The sequence below is a fragment of the Vespula vulgaris genome, chromosome 2 (genome assembly GCF_905475345.1).
Source record: "Vespula vulgaris chromosome 2, iyVesVulg1.1, whole genome shotgun sequence".
NCBI lineage: Eukaryota > Metazoa > Arthropoda > Insecta > Hymenoptera > Vespidae > Vespula > Vespula vulgaris.
Window position 1 is genome coordinate 19,184,696 of NC_066587.1, and position 18,716 is coordinate 19,203,411.

General features: G+C 50.1%; 1 protein-coding gene across 10 annotated transcripts in view; it reads right to left on the reverse strand.

Moving 5' to 3' along the window:
• The window catches only part of LOC127061519 (protein sickie), an 83,528-nt gene that overhangs the window by 22,056 nt on the left and 42,756 nt on the right, over positions 1–18,716 (reverse strand). For 9 of the 10 annotated variants that reach the window (XM_050988493.1, XM_050988490.1, XM_050988489.1 and 6 more), the window contains 5 exons: positions 15,413–15,576; positions 6,583–6,736; positions 4,714–6,505; positions 4,205–4,617; positions 451–742 (listed from right to left, as the gene is read on the reverse strand). In XM_050988493.1, coding sequence (XP_050844450.1) covers positions 451–742; positions 4,205–4,617; positions 4,714–6,505; positions 6,583–6,736; positions 15,413–15,576 — 2,815 coding nt within the window. The remainder of the gene's footprint in view (positions 1–450; positions 743–4,204; positions 4,618–4,713; positions 6,506–6,582; positions 6,737–15,412; positions 15,577–18,716) is intronic. The other variant, XM_050988491.1, reaches the window with a different exon arrangement.

An 18,716-nucleotide genomic window follows, 5' to 3' on the forward strand; every position in this document is an offset into this window, starting at 1 on the left:
AAGGGAAAAAGAAAATGGTCGAGAGGTAGGAAAGAAGGAAAAGGCGGGGAGAACGATTGCGATTTCGCCTGGCAAATATCGATTTCATTCGACGAGACGAGCTGTCGTGACCCGGCTACATAACTCGGAGTCGCCTCGCGTAGGCCGATCTTTCTTTTCCCTTTTTTCTTCGTACTCTGGCTTTAGCCCGTTCCCTAGTGATCGTTCGTCGCGGTAGGTAGACGAAACTCAAAGTCGGACGATCAAACGGCGAAGATAGCATCAGCGACGATCGAACCGATTCGGACTTTGGATTCCGGAGAGTCCGAAGGGACTCGACGATTTTTGAGGATCGTCGGTGGACGTTGCGTCTCGGTGGTAGGATATCGATCGGCACGATGCTCCTGCTCTAGGGAAGGAGGAAGACGGAAGAGGGAAGAGGGAGGTCGCGGAGGTTGGAGGTTCGCTGACCTTGTGATGAGTGGAATGACCCGTGTGATTGGCGGAGGTGTGATTTCCGGCCGGAATCGAGGCCAGCTCCTCGATGGTGAGTTCGGCCAATGCGTCGGTCCCACCGCTGCAAGCGCCTAACAGGGCTCCTGCTCCTCCAACGAGGCTACCTCCACCGACGGTACCGGCGACGATGCAGCCTCCTCCGGCTCCATCCGACCTCACCGCGTTCGCCGACGGCCTCTTCTGCACCCTTCGCGAGCTCACCAGTTCCTTCACCCCGGACAATTCTCGTCGCGAGCCACCAACGTACCTAGGTAGAGAACACATAGAACCCCCTCCTTTATTATCCCATCTTATCGCTTTCCGATAAGTCGCCTATTATTAGAAACAAACTCTGTTCCATTCCCGGGCATTTCGCGGTTTTTCAAGCCGCATTTTCATAAGCCTCCTCCTACCGTCGCACTCGTTCAAATGTCTCTATCGAATTCGTCAAAGTGTCCGCTACACACAGGCGGGCACATGTCTCTCGTAATAATTTATTTTTCGGACCGAGTTTTGGTCGCGACGAATAGGACAGGCTCCTCTCCGTAGACCGGCACACCGCGCACCGTGTTCGCGTTGACCTCGCGTCGACGGATGAGCGATTTCTTTGTAATTTCAGAAGATCTCAGCTCGTCTCTCAACGACTCGCCAGTCGCAAGTTTATCAGATCGAAAGACGGTACACGCTCGCGCGCTAGGTATATACCAGGCTAAACTTCTTAACAAGGTTTCCGTGTAAACAAGAGCTCTCGCCGCGCAGTCAACTTTGCATATTCGAGAAAATAGATACATATATAATAGCGGAGGGAAATACGTCGATCATTGGATGCTACGGCGAAGCCATTAAAGTGGCAACTATAACTCGCGGCGCTTGTATCTACCTGTTGTACACGTGTATAGGTATATAGGTGCATACGACGTACACCGTACGATATACGCGAGGTATGCGCGTATAGTCGAACGTATGAAAAGCGACGAAATTCTATTAATCGGGGCAACAGAGGCTAGCCGTATCTTCGAAGGAATACCGAGGAAACGTAACGTTCCATCCGCGTAAATACGATCGAAGAATGGTTCTCGTTAAAAATTCATCATCGATCGCTTCTTCGGCTCGCGCGTGATCGCACGTAGACGTGTTTACAGAGTACGAGTATGAACGTAGCGTGTTAGGGGAAGAACCAAGACGAAGGAGCGATCCATCTCGATGATGTAACTTGTAAACGATATATGCGTATTCTCGTACCAAAGGTTACCCTCCCTCCCCCCGAAAGGTCGGCCGTTGACGAAATTTTCTTAATTACTCTCTCAGTCGGGTCCCTTCGAAAGAAAGATCGCTGAACCGAAAGATGCATGGAAATGTCAGATACGTGATATCTCGAAGCACATAAATCCTCATCTCTCTCTTTCTCCGCGATAAGACGTAATTCGACTATTTCTAAACTTGTCTCTTACGTCAAAAGCGTTCACTTTTCAAACTCTGCTCGACGTTCACCAATAACGTTTACGTCGACAAGTTTATCGATGAAAGTAGGCTTCTATTCGAGGCTTTTAGAATTGTTGCCACTTTTGTTCCGTCTCTCTCTCTCTCTCTCTCTCTCTCTCTCTCTCTCCGGAGAACGTTCGGAGTTGTCACAGAAGGAGAAAGATACGACGAATAGACGGAAAGCTTCTAGTCTAGACAAAAGGTATGGGAGAGCGTCGAACATAATAAATGAGAACGGAACGGTATGAGAGTTGGAAACGGATAGGAAGAGAGACGCGAGAAAAGATAAATCGATAAATATACATATTTTAATGTTCGTAGTGGTACTGGACAAGTCGAAGGGAAGGAATAAAACGGGGATGTCAAGGAAGAAAGGGGGAGAGCGTAGGTTGGCCGAGTAAAGAAAGTGCGACGTCGACGTCAAAGGCATCGGGTTCCTTTTTTTTGGAGGTCGCCTAGTCGAAGGAGGGGAATCCTTGGCGAGAAAGAGGAGAACGACGACGAGGACATTCGAGCCTGGGTTCGATAAATGAATTTCGTCGAAAAAAATCGATATTGCCGTTGACGGATCAAAGGTGGACGAAGAGAAACGTCGAGGGAACAAGCGAGGTATATCGACGCCTACGCGTTCGCGAACGCCCGGCGAAAGTAAGAAGACGAAGGGGGAAACGAAACGATAGGTCGATGGATCGTGTCCCGAACGTACGGAGATGTAAACCCGTTTAAATTTATCTCGCGTCTAGGTTAAGCGAATTTCTAATCGAGCCGTGTAAAAAGTTATCGTTGAAATTTACCGTGACTCCTGAGGAAGGCGTGCCGCGAGACGTCCGCTATCCTCGAGATCGGTCTCTCACACGCGCACCACCCCCTTTTCCTCACTTTCTCTCTTAGTTCGAGACAGCTTCCTCTCGTTTCGCAGAACGCGCACGAAACGTTCCAAAGTCGTATCCGAGAGCGAGCAAGATCGCGAGACGATGCGACAGGCAGCAGGGTGCGAAGGATCGGGCCAAGATAGGATTGATACGTCCGAGACTCGTGCGTGTGCGTGCGCGGGTGCGTGTGCGTCCGTGTAAACGACGGAGGGACGCAAGGAGAAGGAAGAGATGGAAAATGGTTCGTTCGGTTGGAAATTTCTTCTCGAGGAAAGTGTCTCTCTCTCTCTCTCTCTTTCGCACGCACGCACGCCCGCACGCAGGCACTCGAGCACTTCGCTCGCACGACGAGGAGGAGAACGGCTCTGCTACGGTGGCTCCCGTTTCGCGACCTTTTCTACGAGAGAGAGAGAGAACAACCCCCGAAGAAAACAGGCTCGCCGTCCTGCGACGGTGGTGCCTCCACCGTCCTCGCCGAGTCTCCGCTATCTCGTCGGCAGATCGCGCCACCGACCGTGCCGTCGGTCGATCGATCGCTCCTTAAACTCACGCGCGGATGTACTCTTTGAGCGCAAGCGCCTCGTCGCGACTCGCTCCGTAGATAAACGTGTACCTTCTCGTCCTTCGGCTTCGACGACGCCGACGACGCCGAGGAGCGAGAGACACCCGAGAGAAGTTTTCGCGTTTCTCGAACTTCCTCTCTCCCTCCCCGTCCGTCGTTGGACGGGACCTTTTCGATCGCATAGAATTCCAAGGTGCTATTGTCCTTGGAATTTCTCGGAATTCTTCTTCCTCATCGAGAACGGAGGTCTAGCACGGGACATATAATGGGTATATCGCGCGGACGAGATCAAAGGACGTCGTTTCGTCTCGCGAGCGATTCGTACGCGTTTACGAACGCGCTTTATGTCCTTTTTCCTTTTCCCTTCTCTCTCTCTCTCTCTCGCGCGCACGCAGAGGACGAGAGCGTCCAACGCGGGTACGAGATTAGTAGCGAAAATTTCGTCTAATTAAAGGCCATTAGTACGCGTCCGAGCGATCTCTCTTCGACGTAGCGGAGTAGAGGAAGGAACGAGACGAATGAGAGAAGAGGCGCGCGCGCACGCTCGACAAAAGCGACGATTCAAACGTTCGAAGCTCTCTCACGTGAGAAGAGCGTGACTCATTCCCCGTATCCGTAAGATGCGACGACGAGAGCACGTGCGAGCGAGATATAACGAGACGCGATCCGTCCGAAGAAAACGAAGATAGTGTCCAGTCGAGACATCGTAAATTTTACTTCGTTCTCCTAAAAGACGCGGCTAAAAGCGTAGGAAAAGTAGCAGCCGAGCGATAAGCGGTCATGGGCGGTCGTGGACTCTCCCTCTCCGGCTTACCTCTCGCGATCGTGACCGTAAGCGGGATTGATCCTACGCGCGTACAAGGAAGCGCCTCCCTCCGACATGTAACCGTCGCAGAGATCGGACAGAGTCCTACTGCCGACGCTCATACCACCGCCTCGGAGAACTTCGCCGTCGCTGAGATAACCCGAAGCTATGTCGATGTCCGCGTAATCGTGAGAGACGTGATGATGGGAGGAGGAATGAAGAATCGTGTATTGTCGCGCCGTCGTTCTGCTCGGAAGGGTTTGCAGGGCTCTGGCACCGGGCGTGTAACCACGAAGAAGAGGCTGCATCGGCTTCACGGTCATCTCGGCCTCGTCGTCGGCCAACGAACCTCCCCCGCCGCTGCCGCCGCCACCGCCGCCGACGCCGCTGCTGCTGCCGCACGTTGAACCTTCCGATAAAACCTGCCGAGACACAGAGGAGATAGAACGGAGGGGAAGCTTCGTCGATCATTGCCGTGAGAAGTCGACCGACGATCGAGATTGATAACGCTAAAGTACCTTTTCCATTTGTTCGAAGGTCGTGTCTATCTTCCGATTAGGTATCGTCTTGATCTCGCTACCGCTCTCGCTGCTCGGTCGGTAAATGACGCTGCTGTCGCTCGAATTGCTTTGGCCCGTGCTGTTGGAATTGCTGTGAGAGCTCTCGGACATGAGATCGGAGATACTTGGCATCGGCGAGACCATCGCGACCGTGTTCGGATCGAGCTTGGCTCGATGCAAAATGTCGCCCTTCGGTTTGGTCGGGGTAGGCACGCTCGGCCCGTTGTTTTCTTTAGGCGGTTTCGAGGTACCCTTTACCAAAGCCGTGGGCTTCGGTATGTTAGAACCGGGACCGGTTACGGAGAGCGTAGGCCCCTGAAACGGGCCACCTAGGATCTGTTTTCCTGGAAACGTCTGGACGTTCGCGCTTTGCACTTGATTCGTAGGTGGCTCGGGATTCGTGCTATCTTCCTTGATCCTCGAATCTTTGCTTTCGGACGTGGATCGCGTCCCGGGGCCGTCCCGCGAGGAGCTCGGCTTCGATACGTTCGAGGCGGGCAAACCGTTCCTCTTGACCTCCTCCTCCCCCTCCCCCTCCCCCTCCTCCTCTTCCGCCACCGCCGAAGCCTCCGTCTCGTCCTCCTCCTCCTCCTCCTCCTCCTCCTCCTCTTCCTCCTCCTCCGGGGAGTCCGCAGGTATCCTCTCTTCCTCGCGAGTCGCGTTTTGCGCTTTCCACGGGGAAGTGCCGGTTAAGTTGTCCGAGATCGAAGAGTCCTGCTTTCGATTCGGTACGGCGTTCGACTCGCCTACGTCGACGTTGATGTCCTTTTCGACGGCCCTTTCGTACGGCATATTCGCTTGGTTCATGCACTGCGTATGCCGATCGAACGGGCTAGGATTGTTTCGCGCGTTCGGAACGTTCGCGTCTTCCTGCTCCGTTCGCGATATGATCCCGTTCGCGTTGGATAGCAAACTCTTTTGTAGGAGCACGTCCTTGTTGACCCCGTTCGGAGGTACCTTGAGCGCCTGCAAGTGAACTTTCGGATCCGTTATCTTTCCCGGAAGGTCCATCTTCGGCCGAGGCGTCGTTTGTTTCGTCGCAAGCTCGTTTCTGCTCGAATTCGATATATTTTTGCTCTCCTGTTGACCGATATGTTTCGCCGGCGTCGTCGCCGTCGTATTATTTCCCTTCTGCGATTGCGTAGAAGTATGATTTTTCAATAGATCTTGCAAGTTCGAGGACTTTTTGTCCGCCGGTAGTTTGGCGCAGACGTTCGCGATCCTTCCGCCCTCCTTTTTGACATCGTCCAACGGCAAATTTGTATAACCCGTCAGCTTCTCCGGTATCGATCCCTTCGTACGGGCGATCTTGCTGCTCTGAGTCTTGTTCTGTTCCTTCCTGATGGTCTTCGGACTAGCTTGCTTCGCCGTCTGCTTGCTCGATTGCAACTTGGACTTTAACGCTCGGCTCTTCGGCGGTTCTACTTGGATCCTGCCCTGATCGCAGAGCGACGTAGAACTGTCCGAGTGTTCCGAGCGTGCCGAGGAAAAACCGGACGAACTCGACGTACGCTTCGATACGCCCGACGTGGCCTTTCCCCTCTCCTGATTTTTATCTTTGTTGTTGAAGAGCTTGAACTTGTCGAGAACCGAGTTTTTGTTTTGCGCCGTGGTACTTCCACTACCGGAATACGGGCAAGGCTGCGTCGTCGTCGTCGTCGCCGTCGCCGTCGCCGCCGCCGCCGCCGCCGCCGCCGCCGTCGTCGTCGTCCTAATGCCACTCGGTCTGCCCACGGCCGACGTTCTAGGACTGAAAATTCGACGACGAAATTTAGACGCTCGCCCCGATTACTCGCCCGTCGCCTAACTCTAAACGTTCCGTGTCACCTTGGGGTACCGCCAGTGCCTTGCCGATTCGCGTTCTGACTCCTCGGTTGAGGAATGAAGGACAGACCGGTCTGCGGTGTTTGTTGTTGACTCGGGCTGGTACTCCTCGAACTGCTCGCGCTCCCCACACCACCGTTCCCTTGCTTCAGACCTCCTGAAAGGTTAAAAACGCATAAAGGATAACAACGAATCCCCTTTTCCACGTTCCAATAAGCGTCCATTATTCCTCGCTTACGAGACTCGTAGCCGCCAACTCTACCGGTATTATCCAGTTTAGTCTCGGCGCGCAAGATTAATTCGTTTACACGACATAGAGTCGGCGGCGATCTCGCTTGTTTCTCCGGTCGCCGTCGTATAAACGACTCGATAAAACGACGATACGCGCGGCCTTCCTCGCCCGGGTACGATATATCGACAAGTATCGTACACGGCCGTTGTTCCGTTCCCGACCAAGTTTAAAACTCCTCCTGCGAAACTTACTCCGACTATCGTCTCTGGCAAAATAATTATTCGAGTAATAATTGATATCGCGCGAACGCTGTTAACTCTGCCCGTTGAAAATCGCGTCGAGCGGATCGCTCGAGCTCGTTTTACGCTCTCGTCCGCCCGCGTTCCACGGTAAATCTCGATGGTAACTCTTGCTAGACGAAATAAACCTCCGCGTTGATATTTATACACCCTCGTAGGTACTACCATCGGCCGCGCATGCAGATATTTCAAACGTTATCGATCGCTCGGGGGTTACGCGTCCGTCGCGATGAGATTTCGTTCGATAGTAAACATCGCGCGGTCGTTGGTATAAACTCTTCGTCCCGTTATAAAAGTCCCAATCGAGCGGAGTAAGCGGAAAGGGAAATAATAAACAGCATCGATCTCGAACATCGGCAACGAGTGATATTAGCGAGACGGATTTGGCTAATCGACCGATCAGCGAGCCTTGCGATACGAAATCGTGATTTAACGAGCCTCTGTTTGAGAAGCACTCGAGCGTAACAACGGCGCGAATATCGTCTCGGCTTGACCGAGCTCTCCTCTCGCTTTACAATTTTCCCAAAGCTTTCGCTTCGTTCGCGCCGCGAGCTCTACGCGGAGAGAAAATTATTCGTAGTCTTTCGTCAACTTTTTCCTCGAGATTGAAAACACGGTCCCGTCCACGCGACGCGCCATCCCGACCGTGATTCTCGTGAAAAGCCTCGTGACGCGCGGTGGCTCTTCACCGACGAACGGTGTGTTTGAGAAGCACTCGATGAAGGAAACGAATCGCGAACGGCGCATGGAGATACTTGATTTACATTTCTCTCCGGATTCTCTTTCCACGAATCGGATATCCATTACGCGTTCGTACTTTGAATCTTAAAAAAGAAAACGATTCCGTTTTGGTATACTCGCGAATGCATCGAAAGTGAACTCGCACCTCTCGTGCAACTGTATCTCGAAATGCTACGAAACGTTCGTACAAATTGCCTCCCAGCCTTCTTCGCCTTCCGTTTTCGTTATCGAGGAGACACGTCCGTCTTATCGGTCTTAACGGACCGATCAGCCGGGGAGTCGCGTTACCACCGACTACTACTGCGCACTCCCTAGCTCGATTATCTTACAACGAACCGGTGTCAAGGATTAGAAGAGCCCTTATACTTTCCGTACGGCTCGAGACGTTCTCTCCCTCTCTCTCTCTCTCTCTCTCTCTCTCTCTCTCGCTTCAACGGACACGCAGGCAGACAGACACATTACGCATTCTCTACAGTTCGGACAACGACTCGAGAACTCGATGACTAAGCCCTCTTTTTCGAGGAAGAACTTATTATCGGCTAATCGTCCGTCTGATCCGTTGTACAAGTATCCGTTGGAAAGCTTCTCTTATTGTTAATGGGTACGCGTTTACGATAACGCGACCGTAAAAACGTGAAAGCTGCATTCCAAATATTCCAGAGTCTATACATAGATATGTCTACGCATGTCACTCGGCAATTCCCTTAGAAAGTAGATACGTTCTCGATCGCGAAGATGCGTACAACAGGTCCAGCCCTCGTTCGGTTCGGTCGTCCTCAAAAAATCAATTTAATTTCGATGTGGGCTCGGTCAGCTGCGTTTTTTCTCTCTTCTCCTCGTCAGAGAAGCTCACGCACGTGCGGCCGTCAATAGGAATTAGCACGAGGGTTGTCTCGACAAAGCGTCCGTTTCTCGCCTCTCTCTTTCTCTCTGTCTTTCTCTCTCTCTCTCACTTTCTCCCGTGGGATTCGAAGCAAAGTCCCGAAGGGTGTCACACCGACGATCGTGACTCACCCATCGACTCGAACACATTCTATAAGTTCAGCATCTTTCTTCCCTTTTTCCTTCTTTCTTACGTTGACATACTCAAACTCGTTTCGAAGGATTAGCCGAATCCAGTGCACATCTTCCTCCGCATCAACCAAAACAAAGTAAGATGATCCATCTCAAGGTAGAAGATTTTAAGAAGATTAAGAAAATTAGAACCAAGCATTTTTTGTTTCAGAATCAATATCGGAGCGTTTAATAAGAAATAAATAAATCGAATAAAGAACTACATAAAGTTCTTCTAAACGTACGTAGGTATTTCTGTCGAAAAGACAAAAAAATTCCTTCGTTACTTCGACGATGCCCGTTTCCGTATAACGACACCGATGCCAAAGAGTTTCCTCGAGTCTGGAGCAAAGAGATAGAGATAGAGAGAGAGAGAGAGAGAGAGAGAGAAAGGGAGTTTAGTGGTAGGTAAACGAGACAAGAAGGGTCTCGGTCGTTGGAAGAAAAAGGAAAGCACATATATGTAGGTACTCGCTCACCGGGCTCGAGCTCGTGTCGTTGTCGAAGAAAGCGAACCGTTGCCAGCGTCCTCGTCGTCGTCGACGTACCACCACCCTCGCGAATGTTCCTCTCGCGTACGAATCGTACGCAAAACATTTCCTTTTTCCCGTGGGATCATGAACGAGTTGACGTTCGGTGAACGACTGCTTGGAAATTTTACGATGACGGAGGAAATCGCGAAAGCGTCGGTTCTCTCTCAAGAGAGAGGGAGCATGTTGCTCGGGTTTCTCCCTGTAGTAGTAGTAGTAGTCGTCGTCGTTGACGAAAGCCGAGCACGACGTCTATAAGCCGTGTAAAAACCACGCGGAGGCCCTCGACGCGAATCGCAACGCGACGCTGCGAGAGTACCTGTGTCTCGATGCGACCGAGCAAGCAAGCGAGAGGGTGAAAAAAGCCGATGAGAAAGAGAGAGAGGGAAAGAGGCCGACGGTACACGCGTGTATAAAGGAAAAAGGTAAAGAGATAGAGACTGAGAGCATGTACGTAGACGAGAGAGAGAGAGAGAGAGAGAGAGAGAGAGAGAGGGACACCGAGAGGGATGCCAAGAGAGAAGACGAGGAAGGGATTCAGTTCTTTTTGGCCCTCACCCCGTACGACCGTTATTTTCTCTTCGCGTCTCCATTTTCCGCAGTTTCTCGCCGCTCGACGCCCGTGTCCGCCTGGCAAATATACTACCGGCTATATCTATACTAGGATGTATCATAACTTTTACCATGCGTGCGTATTCAGGTGCCTTTACGTCGCGTATACGCTACTCCGATAAAATCTCCACCTGTCCGCAATCTCATCCGTGATAGGGACTAACGAAAGGAGCGACCGCTTTGTTCGCCTACTTAACTAAATAGTTGCGGACCGCGCGAAAGGATATACTTTGCGATCCGTTTGGGTAGACCGACCAAGAGGGTCGCAAACTCGCAAATTGCAGGAACGGACGTTGATAGGAAAAATGAAAATTAAAGGCGGATACTCCGGTGGGTTACTCTTCTCGAATGAATTCATCATATATAAACGTAGATGCTAAGCGTAACGTAAAATAAAGCGTACTTATGACGATACACGTGCGACGATACGACGACGATAATAAAGAAAGAGTTTTCTCTCCATGTACATTTCCATCTAATGCGATAATATTTTTAATCGGGGTACGTACTTGAGATATGCGTGATGGCGCTTGTCGTCAATAATTGTTTCGTCGGGTGATATCGAGGTACTGCGAAAGAAAAGAGAAAGAAAGAGAAGACGAGTGAGAGGTAGAGAAAGAAATTCGAATTAGATACGTGTACGCGTGTAGACGCGTGAAAGGTTCTCGCGCACACCTGTGCTCGCGCGTCGCGTCGCGAAGAAACTGACTTTATAATTTCCGACGGCTCGTTTATCCTCGCACGAGGAGCGCGCGAGAGTTCGTTATACCAAAGAGACGCGATGTCCTTAAAAGCGGAAACGTGTGGGTGCGCGTGTCGCGACGGCACATCTCGGCCAACGAGATTAAGCGTAGCTATGGACGTACGATACGTCTACGGTAGGTAGGTAGGTAGGTAGGTACGCGAGCCAGGTTGAAAAGAGACGCGGAAGTACGCGCATGCTCTGCCTACGTTCCAAATCCAAACCGATCGACGGCGAGTCCACTGATACGGGTATTTCATCTTCTGGGCCTTCAAAGAGTCTTTACGATTCATTCAGCCATTTCGAACGCTTTCACTTTGATTTAGGAATTGGAGATTAATTATTTGCTCTCGCATTATTTCTCATTCGTATTAAATTCTCATTTTTTCAAGGATTTTTCAAAGATCTACCTGCGCGTAGTGCGATTTTCAGCAACGGTGATAACAACTTTACGTAAACAAAAGAAGGCGTTGTTTCCAAGCATCCTAGAGGAAACGAGCTATCTCCCTTACTCTCCGCTGAGAAAGAGCCTAGAGAGAGAGAGAGAGACGCGGTGCGAATAAAATTTCCATAGACACGACTCAATTTCTTTTCGAGCGCGTCTCTCGTCTATCCTTTCCGCGACCCTTCGATACGTAGTAGCGCGACGATGATATTCCAACGCGCAATGGTCGGACAAAGGAGCGCAGCGTCGAGGGTAGTAGACGGGGTGGAAAGCGCTTTTCTAAAGACACAAATTACATTGCGTATGCGGTCTCCATGTCCTCGCTGTCAACGACGACGTACCCCAGCGCCGTTTTACACCGCTGCACTCCACGAATACGAACGTCGATGTCGAAGATCTGCTATCCGATAACGTACGCGGAATACCTACATCCATATTGTTCGTCGTTAATTCGATAACTCTTTTTTTTTGTTTCTTTATAGCATATGCGTCGACATATATCTACCTATACAAGCGCGTTACTTTTATTTCGTTATTAATAATATTTAACGAAAGAGATTTATTTTCAATGTCCTTTCGCGCCGCCGTTAAACAAGTAAACAAAAAATCGACTTTTGCGCGCAGCACACGCCTTTGATCCTGAATAAGAAGGAGGAAAAAGTCGAGAGAAAGGTTACTAAGATCGTGAAAAGGAAACGAATCGCTAATAATAAACGCGATATTTATGCGGTACTTTTGAATCATCCTGTAAAACCAAGGCAACCGGTCGGCCCGTATTTCGCGCTAAAAGTTACTTCGACCCTGACTTTTCTCTCTCTTCTCGTGTCGCGAGTCAACTTTCCTTTCTTTTTTCCTTTGCACGCCCAGCGAGAACGAATCATCGCCAGTAAGATTCTCGAAACCTGTAGCACCAAACCGGTAGAGGAAAAATTAGTGTAGGGTAGTATTTTTAACCTATGCGAGAGAGCGAGGGAGAGAGAGAGAGAAGGAGAGAGAGAGGGAAAGAGAGGGCACCCTGGGAGAAAAAGAATGAGCGCGTGCGCTCGTGTTTGAAGAAAACGAGGGAGGAAAAGAGAGAGAGAGAGAGAGAGAGAGGGAGATTTAAGGGTCGCTGAACATTCGGTCAGTGGTTCTTTCTTGTTTTTATCTTTACGCAAAACCAACCATCGTGCAACGTCGATCGAAGGTGTCCATTCCAACGTTCAATTTTTATTAGATTTCGTATCGAATGATATTACGAAACGTACTTTATTCTTCGAGGGAGAACGTTATTTTCTGATCGAGATCCCGTCGTCCAAACGTAAGAGCGTCAATTTCGAGCGGTTTTCGTATATGACGCAAGAGAGAAAGAAAATACGCGAAATAGGATATCGCTTCTTTGTCCTCTTTTCAACTCTTACTCACCCGTGATAGATTCTATCGCAGGAGGTGAGAATCACTGATACTCCTCGTTCGCTTTTTGGGGTTAAAGACCGGTTGCGAGTCTTACGTGTGTCCGCGTTCGTGATTTCACGGCTTGAATTTTTTCTCGTTGTCTTTCTTGGCCTTCTTTCCTCCCTTTTTTCCACCATGCCCCGTTTACGCGGAAAGAAGGAACCAACGAAAGACAGTTTATATCGCGGACGAATACGACAGCACGTTTTCTCCCCTTGACGTTTCTTTCTTCGGGGTAGATTCCTATAGGATTACCGAGCTTAAGGTAAGATCGCAACGAATATAAACGACCTCTCTTTCCTTTCACTCTCTCTCTCTCTCTCTCTCTCTCTCCCTCCTTTCCATTCGCGCATATGTACTCGAGTACTTGGACGGGGTTGATCCAAACGGGGTGGCCCCCATGGACGAACCCTTTTTATCGGCATCAAAGAGCAGGGAGTAGGTCTAGCCGTATATCTTACGAGATATAAATTACTTTATGTTTTAATAATCTTTATCGTATCCGATAAAGACTATTCGAAAACAAAACAGTCGCAACGATTTTTGTAAAAATAATCTTTAGGGTCCTGCGCGAGCCACCTCGTACAAGTACGAACGTATCCGTGTATTTATGTCCGGCGTCGGTATGATTAAAATAAACGGCCGTCACGCAATGAGTTTGCATTCGCTCGGAAACCGACTTCTTTTTAACGCTCCTCAAAGAAGATCCTATCTTCGTTCCGTCCGTCGCGTGCTCCGTTTCGAGGTCAACGAATAGCTTGCTTTCGAATCCGGAACGATGCGTTGGCTGTTAAGGGGATATTCTCTTTTACAGCCATCGTTACTTTTCTTAAAGCCCGTTACGAACGTTTTTCCAAATTTCATCGGCATTAGTCATAGCTGCAGCTAACAAACGTACTAGATCAACGGATCGTCTTTCGACATTCGAATTCGACGAATTCGAGAGACCGTCGCGATTCTATTCGGGACGTTGGCAAAGTTGCGGGAACGAAAGGCGATTCATCGCGAGCAACGAGACGAGGAAGAAAGGAGAAGTGCACGAGCGACGCGAGCGCTCCTCTCTATTAGACCGGCCCTACTCTCCAGCTAGGAAGGCCGCTAAAAAGGGTCCGTTTCGAAGCAACTTCGAACGCGTTCCACGTTGTGCCACATAGTTTTCAGAGTTTTCTCTTGGAAGGGGCCAGGCACGCGCACTTTGGCACAGGCTCATCCCCTTAAAGCTTCGGCTCTGATAGAGACGCTCAACCGTGTAAACAGAGAATCGCAGAATTCTCAGTTCGCGCGGTTACATTAACGTATTCCTTATTGCCAGAATCAATAACGTGGAATAGAAAAATAGCAGTCTTGTTCCACGTGCCTCTTCAAAACGTACCCACTTAAAGGCTCGTTCTTGTCGGTTGTTTCTCGATCACGTATCCCGAACGAATCGATTGAACGCGGACGTGGAAGAGAGAAAGAGAGAATTGAGTACCGCTGTAAATCGGCCTGCACATCTGGCCATGGACGCCCTGGAAACGTGGGAGTCGAGGGTAAAGTATAAAGTATGGGGTGGCACCCCATTTCTCTCTCCTGCGAGTACCAACTACCTACGAACGTTCACCTACACAATGGATGTAGGTAATATCTTCGTGCGTATGGGCCAAGCAACGCGAGATGGGGGAACGCGAACCCAAAGCACGCAAGCGCGCGCGCACAAAATACAGCACGTGCAGGCAGCAGTCGCGAAACGATCAGAGTGCGTGAGAGTCCATATATTTAAAGAAGAGGACGAATATCTCTCGCGTACCCCCCGTAACTCCCTATAGCCGGTTTCCATGGTGGTCCGGACGTTTTCCTGCAGCGGCCAGAAACGCGCAAGGGGTTGCTAGAGGCAACCTCTTCGTAGACTCGCTGGTTAATGGTCTCTTTTCAACTCGGCTAACTTTCTCTAACTCGACATCGATACCTAATTAACGCCAATCGACTGTCGGTCGAACTTATTTTTCTCGACTTCTTGATAAACAGAGAGGGAGAGAGAGAGCCGATAGTCGTCGAGTCGACAAAACGCGAGCTCGATGCGAACGTCCCTGAATATCTGTTCTATCGACTGACAGTAAATGCAAAAGAGATGATAGAGTGGAACGTACGAGGATGAAGCAAGAGAGAGAGAGAGAGGGGGAGAGAATATCGCGAACGAGAAGCCTGTTGACGGAAGAGACGAGTCGGAGGAGCAACCAGACGGGCCGTCAACATCAAGAGAGCATGCTCGAACGATATCTCTCGCCCGTAGTAACCGTTGGATGGAGTCAGCTGCTAATGACTTTCCATTAAAAGCAGCTTGCGCGAATAGGATGAAGAAGGGTCGACGAAAAAAAAGAGGAGGGTAGAAAGAGAAAGAAAATATGATCTCGTTGGGCTTCCCTTTTCTCTACATTCTCTCTCTCCCTCTCTCTGCGTGGCTTTCGTGGTGCCTTTTATTCCGTAGCAGGCTTTCACCTTGCCGTGCCCATGCCGTTACTGCTCCGAGCTCGATGATATTTAAGGTGCTCTTCTTGCGGCTGACCAGTCAAGTGGCAACGCGCTAACGTGCCTTTGTTTCAACCCTCGCCATCGAGAATCCTACGTCGTAGTCTCGTTATTTAGTCGGAAGCGAACGTTCGACAAACGGGAATAATTTCGATTCTCGCGAATAACGATCGCCTTTGTGTACTGCGTCGCAGAGCGACGGGCAAGAGGAAAGTTGGATGAAGAAACGTAGAAACTTACCGAGAGGAGACTGATGCGTGGGAGCCGGGGCAGGTCTGACTTTGTCCGGAGGACATCGTCTCGTTGCGGCCACCGTCGCGGGTAAAGGTATGCTCGTGGCACCCCCTGGCCCAACCCCGGCACCACCACCGACACCCGATTGCTTGTTGTACGGCGATGGTAATCTGAAACACAGGATTTGGGAGTATTTAAGAATCGACTTTTAAAATCCACGAGAATGGCTCGAGGTGCTTTTTGAGAGCGCCTGTAGCACCACGATTACGCATACAGCGCGATATCTCTTGGAGCAAGTAAGTACGTTCTTGACACGCAACTTCCATTCTCGTTTCTCGTTTTACGCGCGAGCCTAATTTACGAGCCACCACGAAGCTAACGCGTATCGGACACCCACGTAGTCGAGAAAGAGTCGTGGACGGAGACACACCTTGCGCATTCTTTCTATTCGGAGACATCGTGGACACCCTGCGGACTCGTACGAACGTTCCTCGTACGAACGACCGATCCGAGAAATTATTTCCTTATTTATATTCGAGAACGATGGATCGCATCGACGGGCATTCCACCGCTATATGGTAATACCGAACTCGATGCCAAATCCAAAGAGGGTTGGTTGCTCCGAGCTTGGCCGAATCTGTCGGAAGGAAAGGTACGTTTACGTAAGAAGACGTATATCGTCACACCCTGTCGAACGCAGAGAGTCGTTCGATCGGTCTAATTCGTCGAATGCGGCTCGGTGCGGAACGGTGCAACGGTAAACCATGCGAGATATTGGGGATAATTGCTGGTGATAGGAGACAGCAGCGAATGTCAGGCCGGTTCTCGGGTCCAGTTTGCGACGAGAAGAGACGATAATGACGACGACGGAGAAAGCACACGAAGCAGAAGCGAGCCAGCGAGCGAGCGAGAGCGAGAGCGAGAGAGAGAAAGCGGGTGTTGCACGTTGCGTTTCAGCTCTCGAGAGATAAATTTAGATAATCTCGAGAGAAAAAAAGGACCGAGTGCTTCTAGGAAAACCGAGCCGTTTAGCTACCTACGCCGGATGATGCTATTATAACGACGCTTCGTCGTTGTTTTTCACCCTCAACACCGGATAACTATTCGTCGTACTTTGCTTCGACGAGACGATCGACTCCAGGCTCGAACGATCACTGTTCTTTGTTCCCTCCTAATCCTCTTTTCTTATTAAAGAGGCTCTTTTTCTTAAAGAGGTTACTTTTTCGCACGGAATTAAGACTCTGCGTCCTTTATACCCGAATAATCGTAACGACGAGCCTTCTTAGTCGGTATCGTTGGATACACGTAGAAAACTGTGCTCTAGTCGAGTTCACGCTTTACTGTAACTTTAGAATGAAAAGACGTTCCACGAACGCGCGGATACTCGATTGCGCTTTCTCGAAGACGTACCAATTATCGTTTTCTTCCAGTCGGATTAACAACGAGAGTAGGAGCGATCGCGGAGACGTTTCGAAATGAAATTCCGCTTTGTCGAGCGACGAAGAAAGAATTTTTTCGCAATGTCATAATCCCCTTCCGTTCCGTCCTCCACGAGTTTTAATACGCAGAAACGCAAAATGCTCGCGCGAGCTCCTACGTTCTTTATAACGCATCGGTAGTTTTATAAAAACTATTCTCACGTTCTTTAAAGCCGAATTCGCGATCTCGTTCGAAAGCGTTTACAAGCAGGCAAACGACCGCGTACCACGTATATCATCCTCTTCGAAGTTTAACTTAACGAAACAATTAGTCCGGAGAGTGCGATAAAGAAGAAAATGGAATTAAAGAGAAAAAAGCGTACTTTCGAGATTCGTTAACGCAGGTACATCGTCGAGGATCGAGGAAAAAAGATTGATACTCTTTAAAAGTACAGAAGAAGCTCGATCACTCGTCGGGTAATTCCCGAATGAGTGATCCTCCATTATAAACCGATTCTATACAACGGTCCAACGTGCGATCTTGAAGATCTCTCTCTCTCTCTCTCTCTCTCTCTCACTCGTACCTCTTTTTCTCTCTCTTTTTCTGCGAAGGATCTATTTCTGCGACCATTCACATTGAAAACATTGAGTCACTCTCGGAGTCGGTGATGTCTTTGAACTCGCACGCTAAATAAAGAGAAGCGCTGACGGAGCGAGAGAGAGAGAGAGGGAGAGAGAGAGCGAGCGAGCGAGAGAGACGGAGAGAGAAGAGCAGCGTGAAATAATCGCACGAATCCCGGGCATAAATCAGCGAAATCGAGTGGTCTCGAGTGACAAAAAGCCGCTGGAGGAGGCCACGAAAGGGTAGAAAAAGATACATGCCTCGTTACGCTTGTCGCCTCGCTCGCTCACTCTCTATATTCTTATCGATCAAGTTTCGTTTCTTTCTAACAGATATTATCCCATCTTTCTTCTTCTAACTCGTCTCGGGCACGATCGAGCCAGCAGATCGAGCGGAAAACTCGAAAATGCAGTAGTCGAGGCTCGCCAATGTTTCATCTCGAATTCCTTTATCTCCTTGGAATTTCCAACGAGACTAGATCGAGGACAAACAACTCGTGCCAACGTAACTGCCATGCCGAGCATTCAAATCGGTGCTCGTCATCGTAATCGAGAATTTCGACGGGTCTATAGGTCGAAGGAATCGGAATCCTGCTCCGGAGCATCTTGAAATTCTTGATGACGCACGAGGGGTCGAAGGGGAGAAACGCTAGACAAAGGAAAAACTAAAAGGGAATTTGGAAAGGATGAATTTTGAAAGAAGGGCGACACGCGCTCGGTGGTAAAGATTCGAGGAACGTGGCGAGCGCGTCGGCGACGGCGACGACGGCCAAGGTCTAACCGGTCTTCTCGAGGCCCTCCAACGAGAAGAGAACGAACGAGCTAGCGAGCGAACGACAAGCAAGGGAGAAAGGGAGGGATCTGGTTTTCCTTCTCGATATAGATCGTAGCAGAGGGACTTTGCGTGGCTCGATTATTACGCGCCCACGCCCGCGCGTCCCTTGCCACGGCACCGTCCAGCAACCCCTTGCGATCGCCTACCGTCTCTCACAAAAGAGCCGTCTTTGGAGAGAGTCTCGCGCGAGTAACAAAGAATCGGAAGGCGCGAGCCGGGATAACGACGCGAATTTGGAGAGAAAGCGCTCTCGCGCTCGTTCCCTTACGACGTTTCGAGGAGGAAAAGAGGAAAAACCGTGGACGAGCGTGCTCGGATCTTTCGTACAAACGCTCGATACGTACGATACTTGGCTGACAACAAGTACGTCATTTCGTTCGTGCAACCGTACGACGCGAGAAAGAAGCCGTACGTACACGAGGAAAGGGAACGCGCT